The sequence below is a fragment of the Lagopus muta genome, chromosome 1 (assembly GCF_023343835.1).
Source record: "Lagopus muta isolate bLagMut1 chromosome 1, bLagMut1 primary, whole genome shotgun sequence".
NCBI lineage: Eukaryota > Metazoa > Chordata > Aves > Galliformes > Phasianidae > Lagopus > Lagopus muta.
The window spans coordinates 84,125,700-84,151,587 of NC_064433.1; the positions used below are offsets into that span (position 1 = coordinate 84,125,700).

Sequence of the window (25,888 nt, forward strand, 5' to 3'; positions counted from 1 at the left end):
CAATTTTGAACTGAGCGTGCTTCATATGGTACCTCTTGGTTTTGTGGTAGCTAGAAAAGTCCAAAAAATTACTGGCTGATGTTTGCAATTAAGAAGATGTTCTTGCTGTTTTGCTTAATTCCAACTTGTGTTTCTGTTTATATGAAAGAATTGTTTTGCATCCTCTCTGTTTGCTTTTTTTTTTTTCACATAAGAGCCATTTAATAGCATTTTCCATGTGTACAGTATTAAGCAGAGAAATCTGACTTTTCTCCTGTATTACTTATATTATTACTCCTGTATTACTATAACTTGTGAGTAACTAACTTTCAGAAGGACGCAGAAGCTGTGTGGTATGATTGTGTAGTAGGAGTAGTTTTGGCATCAGAGTACTGTTGCTGGGAGGGCTTACATTAGCAAGATCAATACAATAAAGTTGTATCAGTAAGAAATTTATGTGTTGGTATGACTGCCAACACCAAGGCTTTAGCTTCCTTTAAGATATTACTGGAAACCTGCAGCCTCACTCAGCATTGCTAAGCTCTCAAAAGTTTTTGGCATAGATATGGCTAATTAGAGCTCCCTTGAAACACTTCATAAAATGCTTTATATTATCCCAAACCACGTTTTTATTTGTGTATGTGATCATGCAGCATTTCAGGTGAAGGTGGTGCCACATGGGAGCAGTTGTGCTGGCATCTGGTTGCTTTTTTGTTCTGTAACGTGAGAAGAATAATGTGAGAATATAAAGTGAGAGTTTGAGGTTCAATGAAAGAAGAGGTTTCGGGGCAAGAGATCTAACTGTTCTTTAGGAGGGGAAAACCCTCTCTCTGCATGTTTTGCGTTTTATGCGCACAGAAAATGTCCTTTGCTCACAAGACGGTTTGGTTTTACCGCAGAGAGTTATTCTTGTTCAGATACTCCAGAAATAGACCCTGAAATCCTCCCTCTGCCACTGAAGCCAGTGGAGACTGTGGTTACTCTGAACTTTTAAAACACAAAGCATTAACCAGCTGAGGTCGCACAGACACATGCTGTCTCCAAAAGGGTTGTGTGGGCATTGCTACTTTGGATGTTTTTTGTTGCTTTCTTAAGTATCCTCATATTTTCCAAACTTTCTTTACTGAATACTGAAAACACTTGTAGGTGCAGGACTGTGTAGTAAGTCCTGTGTGTTCAGCACTTCAGTCCCATAGATAATCAACAGAAAGATGACTTAGAGAATCAAAAAAGCAAATGTATGCCACATCCAGCTGACAGCAGCCCACTCACCCAGGGGCAAACACTGATGTGTGGAGTGTGACAGGGCCAGGCTGATGAGGGACCTGCCTACCTTTTTCTTTCTTGGCACCCATGTCTTTGCCAAGCATTGGCACCTGGGGAACCTCCTTCATGTACTGAGGCAGGTGGGGGTACTCCTTGCCATACTGCATGTGGGGCACCTCCTTGCCCATGTGCTGCATTGGGATGCCTTCCTTGCCCAGCGGCATGTGAGGTACTTGTTGTCCGAGGGCTTGGTACTGGGGCACCTGGGGCGGCAGCTGCTTGATTCCATAGTAGACACCACCATGAGTGGACTTTACCAGCTGCAGGGAAATAGCAAGAGCCACTGCCAACAGCTGTGTGGGAATGAGCAGCACGGCCATCACCTGTAGGAAAACAGAAAAAATATCAGTTGGCAGAGATTATTTTCAGCTGTTATGAAGGCTTTGGACCATGTAGTGACATCTTGCTTAATTCTCACATTTTGCTCCTGCTCTGAGTTCTCTGTTAATTTGCATTTGGAGAAGGGCCTGCTCTTTTTGTAGAACATTATCCTTCACTTCCTCTGAAATCTAATCTTTCAGTGGTGATTAATATGTCATTATTACTGAGGAGGGGTAATTTAAAACTGTGTAGGAAACAAGGATGTAATCATCAGTTGGGTGTATGACAGGAGAGCAATGGATGTTGCGTACCTTGACTTTAGCAAGGTCTGGCACTGTCTCCTGCAACATCTTTGTAATGAAACTTAGAAAATGTGGGATAGATGAGTGGACAGTGAGGTGGATTGAGAAGCGTCTGACTGGCAGCGCTCAGAGGGCTGTCAGTGGCACATAGTCTGGTTGGAGGCCTGTAACTAGCAGTGTTTCCCAGGGGTCAGCGTTGAGTCTGGTATTGTTCAACATCTTCATGAGCAATCTGAATGAACGGATGAAGTCTGCCAAGTTTGCTGTTTATATAAAGCTTGGAGGAGCGGCTGACACATCAGAAGGCTGTGCTGCCATTCAACAAGACCTGGACACGCTGGAGAGTTGGGCAGAGAGGAACCTAATGAGATTCAACAAGACAAGTGTAGTCTTGCACCTGCGGAGGAATAACTGCATGCATCTGTACAAGTTAGGGGCTGATGTGCTGAAGAGAAGCTTTGCCAAGAAGGACCTGGAGGTCCTGGCTGACAACAGGATGGTCATGAGCCAGCAGTGTGACCTTGTAGCCAAGAAGGCCAATGGTATCCTGAGATGCATTACATGAGTGTGGCCACCAGGTTGAAGGAAGTGATCCTCCCCCTCTGTTCTGCCCTGGTAAGGCCACATCCTGGAGTACTGTGTCCAGTTCTGGGCTCCCTGTTTTAAGAAAGACAGGAATCTCATAGGAAGAGTCCAGTGGAGGGTAACAGAGATGATGAGGGACCTGGAGCATCTCGCTTATGAGGAAACACTGAGAGACCTGGGACTCTTCTGTCTGGAGAAGGTGGAGAGGGTATCTCAGCACTGTAAGTGCAGGAGTCAAATGGATGGGGCCAGGCTTTTTTCATTGGTGCCCAGTGGCAGGACAAGGAGCAACAGTGCATCTGGAACTCGGGAAGTTCCATACAAACACTGGGAAGGACTTCTGTACTGTGAAGGTGACGGAGCAGTGGCACAGGCTGCCAGAGAGATGGCGGAGTCTCCTCTGTAGATATTCTAGCCCTGTCCAGATACTTTCCTGTGCATCCTGCACAGGTACAGCCTGCAGTGGGGTTGGACTCAGTGACCTCTAGAAGACCCTTCCAATTCCTGTGACTGTGAGTTGTGATTCTGCCATTTCCCTATTTCTGCTCTTCAGGAGGCTTTTCTTTCTGTCGATGTTGACACTGCTGTCATTAAAACAACCAGCAGAACGTTAATATTTTCAGTAACGATCCTAAACAGGCAAAGCAAGCCACGGAAGTCAGAACGGAGGGCAAACAAGCCGAAGAAGAAGCGAAGTACAGGCGAACTAACGCTAGGTGGAGCGGGCGTCCCGCGGCTGCCCTCCGCGCTCTCTTCCCGCGCAGCAACGGCCGCGTGGCGAGGAAAGCGGAGCGCGGAGGCTTTGGGGTTGTGGTGCAGCTCAGTCCCAGGCGCCGTGCCGGCAGCTGAATGCTTTGGCCATGGGGCTTAGGCCGCGTGCAAGCCCAGCATGCACCGGGGAAGCGGCTGGGGCTCGTTTGGAAGCTTGAGCTGCACCCGTGGCCCAGAGAGACGTTCTTGGGGTAACGCCGGCTCAGTGTGCAGGGAGCGCTCTGTGTTGCTGGAGAGCTGTGTCGAGGTCTGCTCTACTCGTGTGATGGGAAAATCGCCATGCGAGCTTTTGAAGAAAAGCAGTACAAGGTGCGGGATAATTTGAGACTGTTGTTGAAACCTGCAAGTATGAAGGGCAGGGCGGATTTGGAAGAAGGAGGTTATTAAATTAGTGTTTTGGCTACTTTGCTGTTCTGGTGGCCAATTTTTTTATTTTTTTCTTTCAAAAAAAAAAAAAAAAAAAAAGATGGTGGAATCAGTGGAGAGGGAAATAGGTAAAATTCCTGTGGACTTAATTTTTCTTTTTGTTCTTATTGCAAGATGTGGTTTTGGTGTGCAAGTGGGAGCCATTTGAAATAATTGAAGTAAATTCTTATGGGGAGGCACCAGTCCACAGTGCAGAGGGAACTGAACCTCTCTGCTTGCCATACCTGGCCACCCCAAACCTCTCGCAGTGCACCTGCAGACATAACTGTGCACACATGAGGTGCTTTTATGTGCCCGCGTGCGTGGAAATTCTGAGGGCAATCCAGCCAGAGCTTTGAGGGATAGGAAGGCTCCAGAAATGAGGTGACCTCATTACATCTGTGTTTCCTTTCAAGTCTTTTTGACTCATCGTAACCAAAACAGCGTGGCTTGGAAATGACAGATTGTTTCTTATCTATTGACTTTGGCTGAGGCCAGTGGCTGTGGAGTGGAAAGTAGGGCATGTATTTACTGAGTGACCTTGGGCCCAATGGGCCTTGGCTGACATCGCTGTGGGAGGAGGTCAGTGTCTCCCGGGCAGCCTCACGCATGCTGTCGGGGTCTTGGATCCACTGCAGGAACCTGGGAAGGGGCAGTGCTGGTTGATGGCCATGCAGCTCCCACAGGAGAAAGGGTCAGGCAAAATTAGCCTCGATGAGCATGATGAAGCCACGTGTTTGACTGCTACTGCAAAATGCCTCTCAGCTGCTAGGAAGCTATTAGAGTCTTTAAGTACCTAGAAGCTGCTGAAGACCTTGTCTTGGTTTTTAGATAAGTGTGTAGATCCTAACTGTTGGTTAGGTCCATTGGAGCTTATGAATAGCAAAAGGAGATTTTGACAGCAGCGGCACAGTTTAAGGACAATATCAGAGACAGGAAGAGAAAAATGCATGCTGAAGATGCAGCCAAAGTATAGGGTTCTCCACACCCTTCACCCATATCTCAGCAATTTTGGGATGACCTCCAAACACAGTATGATCCAATGTGCTTTCAAAATTATCTGTCAGTAGAGTGATAAGCTGACTTTGGAAAGGGATTTTCCTGGGCTAGTAGAATGTGTCTACATGTTTATGGCAAGTGAATCCGTGTGTGCATGTGCATTTAGAGAAGCCAAAGACTTGAAGTAAGCAAAAATTTGCCTAAAATGTTTGAATGTCTGAAGAAAGAGGGAGAAGAAGCTGCTGCGTCCCATGCACAGCCAAGCATATGTCTGCCTCTCTAACAGATGCAGTCAGGTACATCATTTTGCTCCTGTCATTCAGATTGTAAATATTTTGCTTTACCTAGGGTGGGGCAAGCAACTGGAAGGCAAAGGAAAATTATCCCAAGCCACAATGTTTAACTGCTTGTGTGTGAATGCATGTGGATCAATCTGTGGGTGAGGGAGTCCATGGAAAAAAAAATGCATTTTTACGGGCAAAGCTCAAGTGAGAACATTTCTCAATAATCTCTTTGGTAGAGCTTTTCTCCTGAGAAAGCTGGGGACCTCCCTTAGGCTGTTTGTGTTTGTCAGCAGAAACCGAAGACAAAACAAAATGTACCAGCACTCATAATTCTTATATTAGTGTGAAGAAATAATGGCTGTTTAGCCTAATTGGGTGAAGAATGTATGGAAAGAGTGATGCCCGTCTAGACTTGAAATCATAGGTGGTCTTGCAAAGAGTGGAAATCAGACCTTGATTAGTCATTTGTTACAGGCAAATGACTGCTTTGCAATCAATTTTTGGGTTACATATAATTTACCAGTGTCTCACGATTTGTAGGACATTTGCCCAAAGGCTAGTTCTACTGGTTTAAATTGCAAAGATATTGCTTTTGAGCTGCTGGGTTTCTCAAAACTGCACGAGACATGAGGAGTGTATCACAGTGACCTGAACTCTTCTGCCCTCGGGTCCTTTCCGTGGGGGAGCTGCGGGGACCTGCTCCCCACTGCACCAAGGGCATGGGCTGGCCAGTGCTCAGATTGCCATGTGGACATGACTGCTGGAAAACTCACAAAGGAGGAGGCGTCCTGATGTCTCTGCGTGGTTTGCACCCAGAGGAGAGCTACTAAAAATATTTGTTGCCAAAAAGCTACATTCTCCACAGTGTTTTTGGCTTGAGATCAAGAATGGTTAGGAACTTGTAGCTACTTTAGGATTATCCTTGATAACTTATCACATTACAAAATATTTACAGTGGTGTACTCAGGGATGGCTCCTGTCTTGGGAACTGGGAGTTCCAGTCCCACCTGGGGCCTCCTGAAGCTCACTCAAGTCTCTCCCTGTCTACAGAGGAACTCAGGGACAGCAGAAAGCCACAGAAGCAGCCATTAACGTGCTTCAGAGTGAGGAGTAGCACAGCTGTGAGGCAGAGCACTGGCAGGTTCAGAGGCATGGCAGCCCTCCCCAAGGACCCCCCTGGCTCCCAGCTCAGAGACAGAGGTAAGTGGCAGCTGGTGCTGAGCCAAAAAGAGGCTCACTACAGGTGGCAGCCATTTGCTTTCTGTTTTCATTTCTGGTGTTACATCAGTAACAAAAAAAACCTATACTGCTACCATGTTGTGTGACTTTGTTCCTTAAACCTCTGGGTTACACCTGTGAGCATGTGGATACCTCCACCTAGCTAGCTTTCTTCTGAGAAATGCATCACAAAGTGACAAGAGCAGCCATCAGAGCTTTAGATAGGGTGATTGCTCAGTACCAGGGAGTGGCTGGGGTGACTGCCACTGGGAAATGCCTTTATTTATGAATAGTCAAGTAAATGGGGTCCTCATTCTTGGAAGCATCGTGGCAACCTGTAAGTGATTTGAGCAGTGTCCTTCCTAGCACATTGATGTCTGCAGTTTTCAGACTTGATTTGAAAACCTAATCTCAGCTAAAATTAATCTGCATCATTAGTCCTTAATGCCTTTGAGGAGTAATTTGTCCATCACTGAATACTTTCTGAACAGATTTGGGGATGCACTGTACTGCATAGAGGTTGAATTTCAGTGATGACTTGTATTTTCAGGGGCAGGAAAGACTGACAGCCTTCTGCTTGCCAAATAATTTTGTTTGCTTAGCTTAGTGCTTAGGATGCCATAATATGTGCTTTACCACTCGAAGGTGAAGCACTTCTCTGCCTTTCTGTGCCAAACAATGTTTAATGTCATTTGGGCAGATGTTTTCACATTTGCAATCAAACTAATTAAACCTCTAAAGTTTCTTTTTGAATGTTCAGTCACAACCCACATGTAAACAGGAAGTAAGGGCAACAAAATGCAGCTTGGCACAAAAATTCCCCTCAAACCTCCAGAACATCAATTTAGACTCGCTCTACCAATTTAATCTTAAACCTTATATTTGGCAATAGAGAGAATAAGGGAGGTGGGGAAGTGACCCCATCCATTGTGCTGCCAGGAGGAAATAGATCTTTTGTGCCAGGCTTGGAGTATCCTGTACCATTTTGCTTCTGACAATGCTTGGTGTTACTGGGGACAACGCCTGGTTCTTGTGGGTGAAGAGTTTACCTTGCTGAAGGGCCTGAGTACTCAGCAGGGAAGACCAATCATAGCAAACTGGTGTTTGTTGAATGTAGTACTGTATTTTTGTCCCCCGTGAGATTCCCCCACAAAGATCAGGTTTGTTTATTTTTTGCCTCCCTCCTTTTCACTGCTCCCTCCGAGGAGTCAAAGTAGTGTTGAGTGTTTGTGCTCTGTTTGGGTAACTGAGAAACAGCTATTGTTCAGTTAAATCATTTTGCTGAAGGTCTGCGAACTGCAGCTGATTACCATGTGGTATTTAGTAAATCTAGGACAGTCATACCACGGATTGTCACAATAAACATTTTTAAATGCACACATGCATAAACTTGCTGTGAGTGGGGAATACTCAATACGTGGCAGATGCTATTTCTGTCTTTTTAAATCAAAATGATGCCTAAAGTTGCTTCCCTGGAGAAGCGTGAAAACATCTCAGTAAATGGCTTAATCTTAATAATAGATAATCATCTATAAGCTGCCTTTTGCTTCATGGCAATTACATGATCTTTTCTCTCAGTGCCTGGGGATGTTTCCATTTATTCATTTGTAAATCCATTTCCAAAGATGAAGCAACCATTCTGCTCCAATCTTCTTCCAAGCAGATTTGTGCACGTGCTCAGCCTGGATAGTGAGCTGGCTGTCTGGATGGAAATGGCACCCTTTAAGTGACCCCTTTCCTACTTTCAAACAACTTACATTCATGTGTGTGTGTCTGTAGCTACATACATATTTGCCTACCTGCAGATAGTTCTGTGTGCATTGTGTGTGAAAGCACGTCCTGTGATTGGAAGCAGCAGATGGGAAGGGGAAGCGAGGCCATGTAGACCTAACTGTACTGTCCTCAGTCTTCTCTGTGTACCTGGAGAGAGGACCAGCTTAAGGGAATGTTAGCATAACAGCATGTGACTGTAATTATGGGATTAGTATTAATTATGAGTTGGATTTAGCAAAGACCTGCCTTTGAATACATTTTCCTGCCGTGCATCATGTGCTTGAATCCTCTGTCTAATGCTCTCTTCTGGGCCATTTGCCTGCAGTCTTGGTCAGATGGCTTCGATGGAGACACCTTCAATACTGGCCAGGCCACTGCCCCATAAGGCAGCCACACACACATAGTGATCAAATCCCAGTGCTGTCTGTGTGCTGATCAGCTCTGGTAACCTTCCTGGTGCAGTGCCCAACCTGGGCTGCATCTCACACCATAACTGGCTACAAAGCATTACTGGCCACAAAACAATCTGGCTTTTAAGCTGCTCTTGGTTTTACTCCATCCCTCATGAGGTTGTGCTAATAACATGCAGGGAAAGTTCCCCAAATTGTGGTGATCTGCAAGGTGTTTCTTAGTATTTCAGTGTTTTAATACAGGACAATCTCTCTAGCAGTCCTGCTGTAAATTGTACTCACTGTAAGAGGTGAAAGAGTTTTGCAGTTTGGTGCCTTTCTGTTCAGCCAGCTGCAGCTGATAGGGCTCCAACAGGTGCCCCAGCTGAGCTAAATGCAGATCTGATGCCAGTCCTGTTCTGAGGGCTGGTTCTGAAGTGAAGGGGTGAATTGTCCCATTGCATCAGGTGTGTGAGTAGGCAGAACGGAAGCAGGAGGCTGCTGCCAGCTCTGGCAGTTAAATTGAACTAAATGTGACCTGAATCTTCACCCAAATATAAAAGGCAAAAAGTCTCAGGGATATCTGCTGGTTTTACTCTCAGAGAACTTTTAGTAATGGAAGTATTGTACTAAAAGTAGGAAAATCAAAATACATTCTTTGTGGAGGTGCACTGATTCCTACAGAGGCCAGCAAGGCTCAGCTCAGGCCACATGCATATATAACATAGACTGGTTCAAGATTTTCTCTCGTGACTCTGAGAAGACTGCTTAGAGGGGTAGCCTGTTACAAGCTGGCAGCTCTCAGTGCATTTAGGAAAGCCTGTCTGTATGTGTAAAAAATGGGGTGTGGTTTAGTCTCTGTTATCAGTGACAAAATGGGTTTCTTATAAGTTTAGACCTGTAACTCTCCTCCCCTTCTCTTTTTTGGTGTCGCACGTTGATGCTGATTAAGTTTGAGTGTTTTTCAGTGGTCCAAATAGGAGTCATTAACCCCTAAAAAGGTGTCAACATCATGAAATCTCACTGAGTGTCTAATTCTGGGTACAATCTTTTTTGATTGAAGCCTTGAAGGCCAACTATATCCCAGGCTATATCCCAGCAAGAAGAGGGAGGTGACTGTCCCCCTGTGCTCAGCTTTTGTGAGATCCCATCTGCAGTACTGCATCCAGGCTTGGGGCCTCCAGTACAGGAAGGGTATGGAACTCTTAGGGCAGGTCCAGAGGAGGGCCACTAAGATGATCAGAGGGCTGGAGCACCTCTCCTGTGAGGGAAGCTGGAGGGAAATGGGATTGTTTAGCTTGGAAAAGGGAAGGCTTAGGGGAGACCTCATTGTGATCTTCCAGTACTTGAAGGGAGCGTATAAACAGGAGGGGGAATGGCTGTTTATGAGGGTAGATAACAACAGGATAAGAGGGAATGGTTTTAAACTGAGACGGGACGTTTAGCTTAGATATTAGGAGGAAGTTTTTCACTCAGAGGGTGGTGATGCACTGAACAGGTTGCGCAAGGAGGCTGTGGATGCCCCATCCCTGGAGGCATTCAAGGCCAGGCTGGATGTGGCTCTGGGCAGCCTGGCCTGCTGGTTGGTGACCCTGCACATAGCAGGGGGTTGAAACCAGATGATCACTGGACCTTTTCAACCCAGGCCATTCTATGACTCTTTATTACAGAGAAACTTCATTTGATGTGTCTCTTCCCACTGATTGTACTGTAGTCTTTGCAGCCTGCATTTACTATAACAGTTCTGGAGTTCTTGAACTCTAAAGTCAAAAATCTGTGCAGGACTGAAGTATTTGGCTTGATTCATCTGAAGCAATTTATTGTTCTCTGTGACTCCTGTTGCAATCCTGTGGCCTTACACTGCCTTCTTGCCATAAAATATGCTTGACTGCTCCTTTTGAAACTAACAACGCACAGCATTGCCTATTCACTTTCCCACTTTGATGGTATACAAAATCTGTTTTCTTAGCTTTTGCCCTCATGCTTTTCCATATTTTTTTCTTTCCAAGTAAATTCAGAAGGGTTTGGAGACTCCATTTTGGAGATAAATTGTTACCATTTGTAGTATTTCCCTTTGCTCTGCTTTGATAAGCCTGTTATGGGAAAGATCAGCTCTTCTCCCCCTTTTTTTTTTTTTTGTCGTGTTCTGACTTTACAGCACTTTAGAACCCCACAGTCCCAGTCCAAGGGAGATATGAAAACATATATATGAAAGAAATGTCTGTAAAATATTTTTCTTGAAAAAAGCCTCCTTTCTGTTAGAGGATTTTTATTGGGAAGTTATTTGCCACTGAAAGATTCCTGCCCTTTGCCTACTTTCCCTACCTTTGCTTAAACAGTGGAAGAAGTAATCTTGCCTTAGAAGGTTAAGCATACAAGACTATGCCACTCAGATAAAAATCATTGAAGGCTGTTTAAAAATTATTTAGCAACAAAAATTTCCCTATTTTATTGTCAAATGCTGCAGATATTGTCATGTTTGTTAGGACATGCTGATCTCAGTCATGACCTGACACTGCTTCATTCCCACAAATCAAACAGATGTTATTCCATAATCCTACTCCCTACATAAGCAAGTCTTATTTTCATTTTTACGTGTCTAGATGAAGGACTAAGATGACAATAACCACAGCTAAGCACTCATTCAGTTGAAATGCTTTAAAAACTGGGCTGTTTATTCTCTTTCTTTTTTGTTTTAAACACTGTTTTTTGGGCCGAATGTGTGGGCTAACATAAAACTGGGAGTTGCTGGATGGTTGACTGGTGGATCTACCAGTGCATATTTCTTCCTAACATGGTTCTCTGGATGCCAGCTCTATCAAAAGCTCTAACATACATCTCTGCACTGCCGTCCTGGCTGAACTACGCACTGGCCTTATGTTGCACCACATGAGGTTCAGGTTGGATGTTAGGAAACATTTCTTTTCAGCAAGAGTGGTGAGGCATTGACACAGGCTGCCCAGGGAGACAGTGGAATCACCATCCCTGGAAATGTTGAGGAACCGTGTAGCTGTGGCACTGAGGGATGTGGTTAGTGGATATGGTGGGGATGGGCTGGTGACTAAACTTGATCTGTCTTAGCAGTCTTTTCTAACCTTAATGATTCTATGATTCTGTACATCCCTATACCACTTCAAACAGATTTGCCTATAAGGGCCATCATCAAAAAACTATGAACCTGAGTTTTGAAACACTCAGCATAGGTTTGCTTCAGTAAATGTTGACTGTAAATGTTTATCAGGTCTGTCAAAAGAAAAATAATAGTTCTGAAAAACACATACACATGCAGAGCTCTCCTTCACCCCCTACAAATTTATTCTGGATCCATGAAAATATACGTCTGTGCAAAATAAGGAATTAATCGACTTAGAGTCAGATTCTCTTCTCATGGAAACAAATATATTGTGTCCCCTCAACTTAAATTGCTAATTGCTTTGGATTTGACCCCTAAAATGCTACAAGATAGTATTTATTTCCTATATGCAATCCAGTGTGCTGTGGTTCAAAGGACTTGAAATTATTGTATCTATCACCTTGGAATAACCCAACCAAGAGCCAAGGGAGATCAAAGCCAAGCACTGGAGACTAAATACTATCACTTGCTTAAATCTCACAACTCTGCTCCAAGAGAAACAATACAGAATGTTCAGCATAACCGTTTGGACTCGTGATTGGTAACTGTGATACTAGTTAAAATGAAAGGTCATAAAAAATGTCTGCAATTGGAACTGGCACTTGCATTTCATGAGTACCATGGCCAGGATGGAGGACTGCACTGATGGTGGCAGGCTGAAGAACCTGATGCTACTAAACTTCTCCTCTGGAGCCAGTGGGGGCACCAGCCTCATGTTGGATGCTGACAGCATTACAAAGCAGAGGTGGGGTTGGAACTACGCAGGAAAATAGGGTTGAAGGGAGAAATTAAAGCCTTTTAGTCCATAGATGAAATTCAAATCTCTGATCAGAGACTGATTAGCTGTTGCCAAAGCTTTGAGACAAACTCTCTTGTGTCTTTGGTCCTCCGTGGCCTCCTGAACACCACTGCAGCTCACCATCACCTGCAGCTGGCTGGCTGGGTAGTGCCTCAGGGTAGAAAATGGGTGTGTTGGTGCCCTTTGTTGAAAGATAGAATTAAACCCCTCTGCTGCAGCCTGAGCAAGCGTGTGCTTGAGCTGCTGATGGCACCTCATGGTTTGAAGGAAAAATTTGGCATCCACTTTTGAAAGAGGACTATGGGCTATGCATATGGAGGGACTTGAGCCCATGTGCAACCTTCACCAGAAGGCTCCTAAAACCACAAGAGAGCTAGGATTTAGGATGAAGTGCAATCTTCAGCTTTTCCTATTTGGCTGGCTTAGGCAGCTCTTCAAACAGTGGCTTTTGTGAATCCCCCTCTGAGGCACTTAACTCCTTTTCTCACATGCACGGAGTCCAGGCATCTAATTCAGGCATGTGGACTCCATTACAGGGCCAGATGCAAACATCCCTTCGTGGATTAGGATCTGAAAGATTTTAAATCCCATGTTGTCAATCAACTAAGGCGTCTTTTTTCCCTGCCTGGTCCTCCTTTTGTTTTAAAATCTGATTTTTTTTTCAGGCAGATACCTATTTCTTTAATTCATCTTGTATATATTTAAGGGTTAAATGGTTAAAGCATGTGCTAGCTCTTCTGGGGGTGATGCAGTTAACATAACAAAGACTGACTACAGAAGATCTACAGTTACAGAAATCATTGCACCTCAGTAAAAATCCTATTCTTCCCCACAAACTTTTTCCATCAGATTCTTACTGCTGAGCACTGGAGCAAAAGATTCACAGCAACCTCCAGGCCATGGCTTAACCAAATCCAAAATAAGTCCAGTAGGCAAATATTTCACTTGCAGGGAGGCAGCATTGGTTCTCCCAACAACGGAGTGTGGCTGTCAGCAGTCTTACAGGGACAGCTGGTTTGTTTTTGACTGTGGCATGGGGTATCCAGTCTAAGTTCGGTTTTTTGCTAGGTTGAGAAACTTGCTCAGATTTTCAGATGTTAGCAGAAATTATTAATAGAAATACTTCTAAGGTACTTTGTGGAAGACTCGTGTAACTGTACGAGAACAATAGGTGCCATGAAGTACATAATTGTAGTCCACAGCCTTGGAGTTTGGTTAGAGAGCTGCTTTCTTAGGGCTGAGTTTTTTATCAAATTTACAAATTTTCCAATAAATTCAATAAAAGAATTGACAGGTTGGTTAGATCTTATAGGACTGAACTCAGCAGAACCGTACTCACAGGCTGTGCTAATAGTTATCCAGGTACTGATGTTTCCCAAATATGTATTTGCAGCTTTGTGAACCCTAGAAACCTTTGGCAAGCAGCAGTACTTAAGTAGAGTGAAATCTGGCCTGTGTGTAGAGCAGCATTACTTTGTTGCTAAAGTAATACTGGATGGCAAAATGCTCCTAGCTGAGGCAACCCTTAACAGTGTCTGGGGATGAAAGTCCCTGCCTGTAAATGCATGTTTGTATGGATAAAGATGAAAAGCGGTTAGAACAATAATGCAACAACAACAACAACAATAATAATAATAATAATAAAACTAAACTAAACACCAGAACCTCCAAAGTCAGCTTTGCTAGTATTACTACATCTTTCCGTTGTGTAGCATAACCATATTGCAACACTGGCTGGCTGCAACCTGAAGAATGCCTGAAGGAAAGCTGGGCTGAGATCTGAGGGACAGAGGTGAAGTCATTTCTGAGCTCCTAGTGGTTTTGCTGAACTGTGCTTGCAGCCGAGGGGCAATCTAATCTCTTTCCTCTGAGAGGTCCTAGGTAGTGAGGGATTGCGGGCATCCCTATTTGCAGTGGATAGCTCTTTCTGTTTTGATCAGAGTTTTTTGAATGTAATGTTTCAGAGAGAGGATGGAAGGCAGAATTACAGTTTAGAGTTTTTCATCCCTTAAAACATTGTATGCAAAATGTACAAACTAGTGATAGAAGGCAATGCTGTTGCTTTTAAATGCAGATTTGGAAGGATCTGTAGAAGAAAGAAGTATGCTTCTCTTTTTCTTCTTTTTACCCTCAAGAGAAACCAGTCATCAAAATTGCCAAGAAAGTAAAGAAACGCATACACACAAAAACAGCCAAACAAAAGTCCCCCAGATTCAGCATGCAGTATCTCATATTTTTTGTCAGTTTTATTTTTGCCTATTCAGGCTCTGGACTTGATTTTCTCCTAATGTGCGCTTGTACAAAACTCATAAATCACCTTTGGTAACTGCAGTTAACTTTTTCCCTGCCTCTCCTTTTCCCGAATTCCTTGTTTTATCTCTCTTTTATCTATGACTAATAGCTACACCTAGTTTCATCCTGACTTGTACTTGTATGTATTCCCCAAAGAAGGCAGTCTCCTAACACTGGTCAGTCAAAAATCATTTCCTTTTTTGATATAATATTAATGATTAGGTGCTGTTAGGCCTTCAGTTTGTAACAAAGTCCTTATCTTTATTAAATTTGACACTTACAATAAACTTGTCTTCAAAAGACTGAAACATGATAAATGATCCAGAGTGGAATTTGTGCTTTTTTCCTCTTCCTTCCACTTGCAGTAATCAGTATACTGAGACCACACAACACTATTCTACATTCACAGTATATTGATAAATGGCAGAAGAGAAGATAAACCTACTTATCTTTCCTTTGGAAATGCAAACTTATTAACACAGTATTGTTGAAGAACTCTCCTGGCTAGTAGTCCTGGCTTGTGTCTTATCAGTTCCCATGCATCAAGTACATTGGTAAATATGTATATGTATATATAAATACATATAAATGTGTGTTTAAAAAAAAAAAGAGGAATAAGATTTCCTAGAGTTCAGTAATTTATGCCTCTACAACAGTAAAGCAAACCCCATATGATCTGTAACAGATTTTTCTCAAGTGACTTGATTAATCACTTCCATGTGGCAGCCAGCAACATTAGAAGCTTGTGAAATTCAGCAGCCAGGGAACTGGTCACTTGTGCAGATTGGCAAGTTGACATTTATAGACAACCCCATTATTTTTTTAATGTGAGCTATAACTTGTATCAAACTCGATAGTTTTTAGATATTTTCATATGGCCCTCAAACTATACACTTAAATACCCAGGCAGTTAGCCATGCATTTCACCATAGCTTGTCTTTCTTGATCAAGCAAAACTACAACGAGAAATTTGCTCAATTAGGAACTGAAGAATTTGGCTGTTTTACTAAATTCTTGGCAGTAGGCAAAATCTGGCCTTTCCAACAATAAGTGCCAGTGCAAAATATTTTGGCGAGGAACAAATGTTGAATTAGATCTACAAAATTCCCATTTTCAGGCAGTAAAATAGGAATCACTCTGGTTTAAATTAGCTAAAGGACTCCCAGACCCCAGTCTACTGTTGCTCAGTGAACAGGTATCCACTTCTGGCCCTTGCTTTATGGTGGCATGTTGATTGCAAAGAGGTAATTCCTGCACACATGCAGAATAACCAACATCACTGAATCCGGATATTTCCCTAGATTAATTTACTGATAGTGATGATATTATGCCAATTATGATACTTAACTGAATCATGAATCATAGAACCAATCATAGAATCATAAAATCCTAGAATGGCCCTGGTTGGACGGGACCTCATGGATCATCACCCCCACCCCCACCACAGACAGGGCCACCAAAATCCACATTTAATACTATACCAGGCTGCCCAGGGCCCCATCCAACCTGGCCTTGATGTTGGATCAATTGGATGTCACAGATGAACGTTATTTGCCTAGTGTCTCTGAGCTAAAAGAAAAACTTCCTAAGATAGAAGAGTTGCAAGATAAGTGGAGGAAAGCCTTCCTTTTGATCTTCCTTCCTTCCTTCCTGTCTTCCTGTCTTTCTCTTTCTCTCTGTCTTTCTTTTTTAAGGAAGTGTTTTTTCTTCTTATCATTTGTTTCATCTATTCAAAACTATCCCAAAATCTTCCTGGAAACAGGGCTGAAGATGTCATGAGAACAGACATTATTTCACATATCTGGTATCTTTTATTATTATTATTTTTTTAACTGGCAATGAAGGTCCCCTTTAATTAAATGAAAGCAGTCTTTTAGTGTCTGTTGATGTACAATCCTACAGGCAGTAGGAGAAGGAGGGAACAAAATGTAAAGTAAACCTATAAATTCAATTAAAATGCATACTTATGTTCAGACTTGACTATTGTTTTACAAGGAACTCCCTAGAAAACGAGTGCACGGATCCCATTTCCTGCAGGAGTTTGCTTAAAGCACTCATGGAACTGACACACTGTACTTCAAAGATTTCTAGTTTAGCAAGGAACAGGGCTGTAGACGTTCTGCCCGTATCATTCACCATGGCTTTGCTGATGCTGTCAGCCAGCCCACTTCATACCTGCGGAAAGGACTACTTCTCTTTGGCCTGCTAGAGAGCTTTGCAGGCCAAGTGTCAACACTGCAATCAGCTCTATAAATCTAGATTATTTGTGCTGGAATTTCTTTTGCCATTGTGATGAAGAAATTATTGAGTTGCAGGACTCCACCAGTACATATGAAGCTCATTGAATCTTATTCTCTAACGAAAGCATTATTTCGTAAATGGAAAAAAAGTATAAATGTAAGCAGATACATGTGGTTTTGATATTTGGACCCATTTAATTATATCATTAGTTTTGCCAAATAACATGACACGGACAAGTTAGATGTTAGTCTTTTTTATAATTTAACCCAAGTGATCATGTATATTGTGTGCTGGCTACGCACAGTATTGTGTTTGATCATTGTCCAACCCAAGAAAATTGGTGCATGAGGGGACCAAGGTCTTTGAAACGTGTTGAACTCATTACAAAGGCACTTCAGACTTACTCATTGTTCAGTCTTGTTCACTCTTGGTGATGATGCCTCACTGACTGAAAGCAATAAAGCAATGGTCCTAAATTGAGTTAGTTTGGAAGGAAATGCAGTGGTGCCACACTTTTCCCTTGTAATATAATATAGAAGATTCTTAATGAAGTTAGAAGGCTACCATGTTCTAAAACACTCATCCATAGCCTTGCTTAGCTGTGTCCTGCCACAGCACAACTGTAGAAATGAGCTGAGGTGGCAGAGTTCAGGTCCTGAAAAGCCAATTTGTTTTTGTGTTTCTTTTTTTACTTCAAGTATAACACAGCTGCTATCCCTGAATGTGAGGCTGATGCTCTGAATCAAAATGGTGAAACAGGCACATGCTGAGTCTTCTGACTCTTTCTTTCCAACAGTGGGAAAGAGGGGAAGGGATTAGAAAATGATAATTTAAAACTATGATAATTGTTGCTGTCTCCTAATAGGAAAAACTGCCCCTTGAAAAGTAAGTAAATACCTGGTTGTTACTTTTTTTCCCTCTGAACTCTTAAAGACAGACTTAGATGTGCCAGAATCTCTGGAAAAGACAAAAGGTGGATTATAAACTTCTAATATTGCTGAATTAGAGAATGGGTTGACCCCTGCCTCTGGGAAAAATGACTACACAGGACTTGACTCCTATTTGCTTGGTCACATCACAGCACAGTGGCACGAGTGGCAAAACTCTGGCTGTGAGCCCCAGGCTGATCTGTCCAAACACATTGCTCAAGCTGGCGACTCAGACTGTAACACAACTAGAGGATTTAAAGTATATGTGTAAGGCTGTTCAAAACTACCTCTCTGATCCTGGGCAAGTTGCTCAGAGTATCATTTTTTAATTTAATTATGGAAAAGGCAGACCCAACCCACCAGCCTCCACTCTGTCTGCATGTGTATATACATTGCCTGGTATTTATCTCCAGTTCTGACTTTTTTTGCATGGTCCAACCTGTACTGAACATCAGGGTGCTGCAACCTGGCTGCCTGGTGGTACCCACACTACTTGTTTTAGAATTGAACTTAAGCTTTGATACCTCTGCAGTATGCTGTAGATTCTCCTGGGCTGCAGTACGAGTATTGCCATATGTTCTGTGGCAATATTCTCCTGTTCCTCATTTGCAGAATGGTTCTGACACTCTTTACTTACTCTGAAAAGCATTTTAATGAGAACTAGAGTGATTAATCAGCCTTTTCTTATCATTCTCTTGTTTGCCTGCGTCTAACACGTTTATGCAGAGAAGAAACTTGTGTTGGCAGTAAGCTCGTTCATATACTACATTGTTTCTTGGTCTCTGCGAACCTTTGACTTGAAATAAAACCACACAGAAACCACAAGCCACATTTGATGAGCAGACACATTGATTCAGGTTCTCTTCAGGGCTATGAGACCTGAAAGTATAAAGTTCCTCAAAATATATTTGTCAAGAAGATGAGCGTTCAAGATAAACAATGTAGTAGAGGCCAAAAGAGAAATTAAAACAGGACATTCCACCCATATGGCTTGCTTAAACAAAGTCAGATGGATTTGTCTCTTGGTATCCCAGGACTGGAGCTGCTTTTAAAGTTTAATTTTATTTCATACTAGATGCTGCATTTTTGCTGCCTTTTTTCTAGCCTTACTACTGTATGTGCCATATTGTCATATTGCATATTCTATTTGGTTCATGCAAACTGGACACTGTATTTGCAGTTAATATGGACCTGTAGGTGCTAGCCATGGTTTTCCTTAAACCCTCACTGTATTGCTCAGGTTCTTTATGCTATTGCTGCTTCTGCATTCATTGACTGGTCTGGGTAAATGCAATTGTTTTTATGCTCCCACCCCTCACCACGAGCACTCCCCTTGTGCCTTTAATTACATTGGCTTTCAGGATTGTTTGCCTTTGCTGTCTTAAAGGGACACATTTCTTTGTCTCCATGTTATCATTTATCCTGGGTTGGATCATTGTTTTGTATGTTTTGGAGCCTCCTGAAATTGTCTTGCTTTTGTACATTAACTATTAACTCTGGCTTTAAAGCCATGAAAATAAGTTTTTAATTTTTTTTTTTTTTTTTTTTTTTTTAAGCAGAAATGAGCCATTTGATCTTTTTCCAGAAATGCTTGAGTCCCATCTGGCTGCCCCCACCTCAAAGCTCAGCTGTTTGCTATGCATTAAGGGCAAGGTAGTGCTAATGAAAGTGAAAGAGTGAAGAAAGAGCTAAAAGGGATGGTGGAAAGGGGCCTCTGAAAGCAGTGGAAAGGTTGGCACTTGCACAGTTGTCCAAAGGGTATGCTGTTATTCCTAAGGACAAGGTACTGTGTCTACAGCTGTCATTTGATGCATTTTTCTTTTTGGCACCGCAGCCACAGGCTGGTGTACAGCTAGGCTGAAAGCAATACTGGATGGAGCAGCTCAGAGACAGCCAGTTGGTGTGAGCAGTGTTGCCTTTGTAAGCCTTGCATCGAGTTCTATTTGATTCCCTGTGGCAATCTTTAGAAGATGAAATGGAATTGATGTTTGAAACTCATTTTTTATGATTTCTCTAATGCAGGTTCAGATACAGTCACCATAACTAATGTGGCAGTAATCAGAGGATCAGACGTTTATGAATCCTTATTTGTAACCAAGATAAAAAAATGGATAGTTAGCAAATATGTTTATAATATCAAGCGCAGTGAATCTCAAATGCTTCAGCAGTGCATCTGAAGGTCAAATGCTTCTAATCAATGCGTACATATTTAGCTACTGATGTGTACTACTGCCAGTTTGAATCTTTGCTGGAGGAAGCTTTGAGCAGTATCAGAAATGCAGCTGCTTTTCCTGGGGAGTCAAAGCTCTGAGAGCTCAGATGGCTCCTTACTGAAGCTGCCCCTTGGTGGCGTGAGCGATCCACTCGAGCACAGGTACAGCCCTGGCAGTTGCATGACATTATTTTTAAAGCAAAATGATAAAGACATGTTCTCCTAATTGTCCTTTATTTGGGTGCTACTGGTGTCATGGCTACACCTTCACATAGTGTTTGCTGGGATGCAGCTGTGTTATACTGCCTTCAAGCCAGAACTATCATGTTATGATTAATGAGAGACAGCTACTTCAAAACAGCATATTCCTGGCGTTGGCCAGGGCAAAGCTGAGCCTTGACAAATAGAGAGTCATAGAATCGTTTAGGTTGGAAAAGATCCTCAAGACCATCAGGTCAAACCACCAACATAACATTGCCAAGCCCATCACTAAATTGTGTCCCTTAGTGCCACGTCTGTGTGTCTCTTAAATACCTCCAGGGATCATGACTCCACCATTTCTCTGGGCAGCCCTTGCTAATGCCTGACCACCCTTTCTATAAAGAAATTCTTCCTAATGTCTCATCTAAACCTTCCCTGTGGCAACCTGAGACAATTTCCTTACATCCTATCACTTGTTACCTGAGAAAAGAGATAGACTCATTTTTCCCTTTCAGTCCCTTCTGGCTTTCTGTCTTTTAGTCTTTGTTTAGTTTTTCAGACACTATCTCTTTTTCATCAGAAGGCAAGGGGCTTTGTTTTCTATCTAACCCAGAAGTGGATTGTGGTGGAATGTGCTCTGCTTTGAGCTGGAAGAAAGTGTTGAACAGCAACCCTTTGATCTTAATCTTTTCATATTTAGGGAAGAAAGAAAATGAATTTTGAGAGTGTCTGTGGTTCCTTTGCAGTTATACTTCCTATTTAGGAGTTATATTCATTCCTGTCTAGGTTTAAGCACACATAAAAGGGTGTTTGTATCCTGCACTTGACCATGGTAGGAGGAGGCAACATTATGCTGTGTGTTTAGGTGTTTATTCTGCTTCATTCCCTATTACTAAATCTAATGGCAAAATTCTTGATCTGTAGGTAGAAAGTGAGGGAGGAGAAGAAATAAAAAGAAGGGGAAGTCAAGGAAAAGGGCCTGGAGACATCTTCTACATTTAGCTCCTCACAGCCATTGAATACTTGTGTGGCAGTACTGCTCTTGTAAGCCATGTGGAAGAAACAACTGGTGCAGTGAAGAAAATCCAGTGAAGGAAATTGACAGTGAAGGAAATCAACAACAAAATATGGTTTGGACTGTGTTTAGTAGCAGCTAGAACAGTTTTTCCTGAGCTTGCAGGAAAAGGTTCTCAGAGCAGCCAGGCAGCTGGGGCTGGAAGCAGGTCTCCCCTAATGCTGTCAGCAATGGCAGGGAAACCCCCAGGTGCCTCTCTGCACCTGTAGGCACAACAAAGGCTCGAGTGGTTGGCTTTTGTAACGTGCACAGCAACATCCCACTGTATAATTGCTAAGATTCATGTGGGGTTACAAAGATAGGGACACAAAGTAAAAGTCTCTTTGAAAGGCTGAATGAACGTACTGTACAAAAAATTGAGCCAATACAGTATTGCCTACTGTCCTGTTTTTACTATTTAATCCTATTTGCTCTCTTAAGGTATCTCTGGATATTCCATTGCCCATGAGATGAACTCAAAAACGGGATGAATATAATTTTTTTTTCTAATTTGTTGCTTCAGCAATGCAGGGCTGAGATGACGGAAGCAGCAGTTCTACAAAAAAGCAGTGATTGCACTCAATTCCTAGCTACAGAGGAAGAGTAGTAAAACTCTTCTTTAGTCTTCTGAGGTTACGTACCTCCAGCAAAACAGACTTCACTTCATTTAAGTTTAATTGAGACCAGGAAATAAAAATGTCACCATTAGTATTTCACAGGCCAGAGCTAAGCTTTTCCTAGAGGAGATGTTGTTATATGTGACAAAACCCAAAAGAGAATGAATTGGGGCAAAAATTATAGAATACATTGGACTCCTCCAAGTCTTCTTTGTTTCAGTTAGAGACTGTAGAAGGTTTCTCATAAAGCATTTGACACTGTAATGTGACCATGCACTGGGTCTCACTGGGACTCTTCTTCCCCATGCTAAATTCAATACTGCATTTAGAAATGCGGGCCACTTGGATTAACTGAAGCAGGGTAAGCTCTTTAGATTATCAAATGTCACATGAAAAAAGACCAGGAAATCTGGGAATGAGTACGTGTTAATGCTTTACTAGGGTGGCATGTCCTCAAATAATAGTAGACAGAGCTTCCCGTGTTCTTTCAGGCTGAGCTGAGATGCCAAGTATACAGAATTGGAAGCTGTCTATCAGGGTGGTTATTTGTTTGGTTTGGTTTTTTTTTTTTCTTTTTTTTTTTTTCATTTGCTTGATACAGACAGCAGAGACAAAATACCAAAAATGCCTGAAATCCTTATGACCTTCCACTGCAAACTGAGAACTTTGTCCAGTAAGCTCAAATTTCTATTTACTCTGTCAGCACTGTCTCCACACTGTTGCTTTTTTTCTGTCTTCCCAGTTTATCATGTGCTGGGAGACAGCTTCACGGGCACTGGGCAGGAGGGGGAGCCTGAGCACATTCCAAATCCCTTGCAGGTTCAGAATACTAAGTCTCTGTGCTGTGGGTTGCTTAAAAATACCCATAGTGCAAGCAAGTCAGCATGCAAGCAAGTATTCTGCAGCCATCAGCTGGCATGGCTCACATTTCCATGTTGTGTGCTGATGCCATAGTGCTCCCTAGCTGGCCCCATTTACACTGTCTCCCATTTATGCCAGAAATACTCAGGCTACTATGGAGTAAATGGTCCAGAAATGTGTCCAGTAAACTCCTGCGTCAGCTTCTCAACTAAAACATCCCTGATTTCAGCATTGTGCTCTGGTATTCCTCCGTTCCTGGTAAAGTAGAAAGTGTTCCTATGGAATACTGCTATGACCTATAATATTAGACACTGTGTATCTGTTGCAATTCAGAAAAGATAAGGATACCCATAACCTTTTATTGAAATAAAACCCAGCAGCTACATTGAACTCCTTTGAAACTAAACAGAAAATTGAAGTGTATAGCAAGTATTTTAGCTGACGATTCACTTACCAACCTGATATATTTGTGAGCTAACTACTAACTGGGTATTCTTTGTGACTGTATTTCAAGTTTTACTTTGTACTGTGGTAGTGTTCTCTGAACTTTGCAAGGCAAAATTACTGCATCTAAACCCTCTGGGTCTAGAAAAAAGGACAAAAATACGACATTTCTGGAGAGACTCATGCACAGAAAATGCATTGGTGTTTCCTAAAGAAACTCGGCGAGTCCAGAAGGAATTGCTGCATTGACCAATCATGCTAATGAGGCTTTTGAAAGAAGGAGGTGTGCTTAGCGCTGCTTATCTCTGGACATAGAATCTATGGGAAAACATGTGGAATATGTTTGCAACGTGATGACTGCAGCTATATGTTCTATATGTTGGTGTTACTGAACTATCTGTTATCAAACCACACACTTCAGCACATTGGAGGATTTATGCTTACTGCAAAGCCCATTAAAAGACTTGCAGATTCCCAAATCAGACAGACACGTTGCCTTCTGTATCTTGCTGTTATCAGGATAAAAATGTGCCTTTTTTCTGGCTAAGTACATTGATTTGGCTAATTCTCCTCACATGGCAAAGAGGCAACAAAATATTAATGGCAAGTTTGTCTCCACAGACCAGAAGTGAGCTTGTCTGTGTGTGCACATGTGAGGTGGGCTGGGGAGCTGGGCCTGGAATGGCAGAGAATTTGCAGAGCAGCTGGTCCTATGGGCTCTGCTTTGCACAGCCTGGGATCATAAACGTATCATCATGGTTGCTAACAGCAAGCAGGAGGTATCTGTGGAATCACCCGAAATGGAATGATTTGTGAAGGCAAGTTCATCTCGTCATTTTTCTGTGCTCACAGTACCAGACCTTATTGTGTCAGTTATCACTACTAAAGCCCAAAAGAAGCCCCTCTTCTTCAAAATGCAGACAAAAGCAACCCTTGGATATATGCACAATAATGTTTGGATTAGTTAAAGAAACCACATTTGCCAATAGGAAAAGAGAAGGAAATTTCTAAGCTATTGAATAACACTGCTATGCTTGGAAGAGATTTTTTCTTTTGTAATTCCCTTTTAATTTCCTCCCATCAGAACTGCTGGGAGGAATCCGAAGCTAGGTTTTCTGGAGTGACAAAAGAAGCTGGGCCACTGACTTCTGTTGAAAAATCAATGGACCTGAAAATGTAAGATAACATTTTCATAAACGCATGAAGGATTTGAGGTTTAAATTCCTTAAAACTCTCTAGGACTTCCAACTCCCCAAGTCAGACAGGGAAAAGGATGATCAGCAAACTAATCCTTATTAGCACATATGTGGAGATTGCATGGAGGAACGTGGAGCACAAGAAAATGAGGAGGAATCTGAGGACACAGAAGAAGATGGTGTTCATAAGATTTAAACAAGGAAGCATAAAAGGCAACAGGAGAAAGGACAAAGAGAAAAAACATCAAAATATACAAACTGAGATGTTAATTTCAATCACTTAGATTTTCCTTTGATTTCAAGATCAGACCTCAGTAAGACCACATAAAATTGAATAACTTCATCATCTGACTCAGTGCCTACAAATTCAGCACAGTGCATTTCTTCAGTCTCCTTCTTGATCAGATTATGAAGTGTCTGAAGTTAAACTAAACTATGCATTCTGGTAACCTTTCAGAATAGTTTTATTTTCTTCATTTCAATTGTCTTTTTTCAATTTAAAAATATTATTCAAATACCACATTTGGATGGGTAGTGACTACCATGACACTGTGTAGAAAACCAAAGCAATTTGAAGCGAGCTAGACATTCTGAGTGCATTTTTAAAATACCTTATTGCTTAAATAAAATAAACTTAAATCCCTTAGTCTAGCAATTACTTTCAGATGTCTGATTGTTTATTTTTGAAGAACTGTCATATCAGCCATATAGAACTGGCAAGCCCTAGTTTTATATGTTCACAAGCTTTCTCTAACAGCTGCTCCCTGCCTTACATTGGGAACTACGTACTCATCTTCATTGTCTCTTGTATTTATCTTAATTTTGCTGCATTTTGTTTTATTGGAGGAAAAACTTAGCAGAGCTGTTTGTGGCAGGGTTTAGTTACAGGAAACCCAAAAGCTAAGCCCCAGTTTCAGCTGAGACAATTAGACTGTTGATTTTGGTAGGAGCTCAGGACTTCTATTGGACCCAAATGCCTTTCAAGTCTAATTGCCAGTTGATGCTCAAGTCTGAAAATTTTCTGTATTCTCACTACAGATCTGGGGCTTTGTTTCCTTTTAATGTGAGGGATATTTCTATCCAGATCTGAATGTTTTGCTGAAATTCTTCTCTATTCACTGGAATAGATTAAAAAGAAAAGAAGAAGGAAATTACATTTTCCAGAACTTTCAACCTTTCCCTAGTTCTCTCTTTTTTTGATTCTCTATGCCTTGAAATCTCTGTGGTGTAGAGGATGGTTTTGTTTTTTTTTTCTGAAAGCAATTTTGCCATGCATGAAAAGTAGCACGTACTAATTTGCAATGACTGAGTTAACCATTGCTTTTTACTGCCTGGTACATGTATTTAGTAGCCCATATTCCTATTTCACCAGCTGTAGGTGAAGGATTCTGAGGTAGTGAACAAATGGTACATTTTTAAAAGTGATCAATATGATAATATAATGCTGGATAATTTCTCTCTTAACCTTTGAAGTAAACTAGTAATAAAGGCAGTTTTCTCACAGAATGTTTTAATCAGCTGCTACATAATCCTCACAACCAAGTTATCAAAATCTAC

General features: G+C 42.1%; 1 protein-coding gene across 2 annotated transcripts in view; it reads right to left on the minus strand.

Annotated features, from left to right (window-relative positions):
- Positions 1–25,888, minus strand: part of COL8A1 (collagen type VIII alpha 1 chain) — an 87,977-nt gene that overhangs the window by 6,291 nt on the left and 55,798 nt on the right. For both annotated transcript variants that reach the window (XM_048944542.1, XM_048944533.1), the window contains one exon: positions 1,313–1,628. In XM_048944542.1, coding sequence (XP_048800499.1) covers positions 1,313–1,625 — 313 coding nt within the window. In that variant the 5' untranslated portion in view covers positions 1,626–1,628. The remainder of the gene's footprint in view (positions 1–1,312; positions 1,629–25,888) is intronic.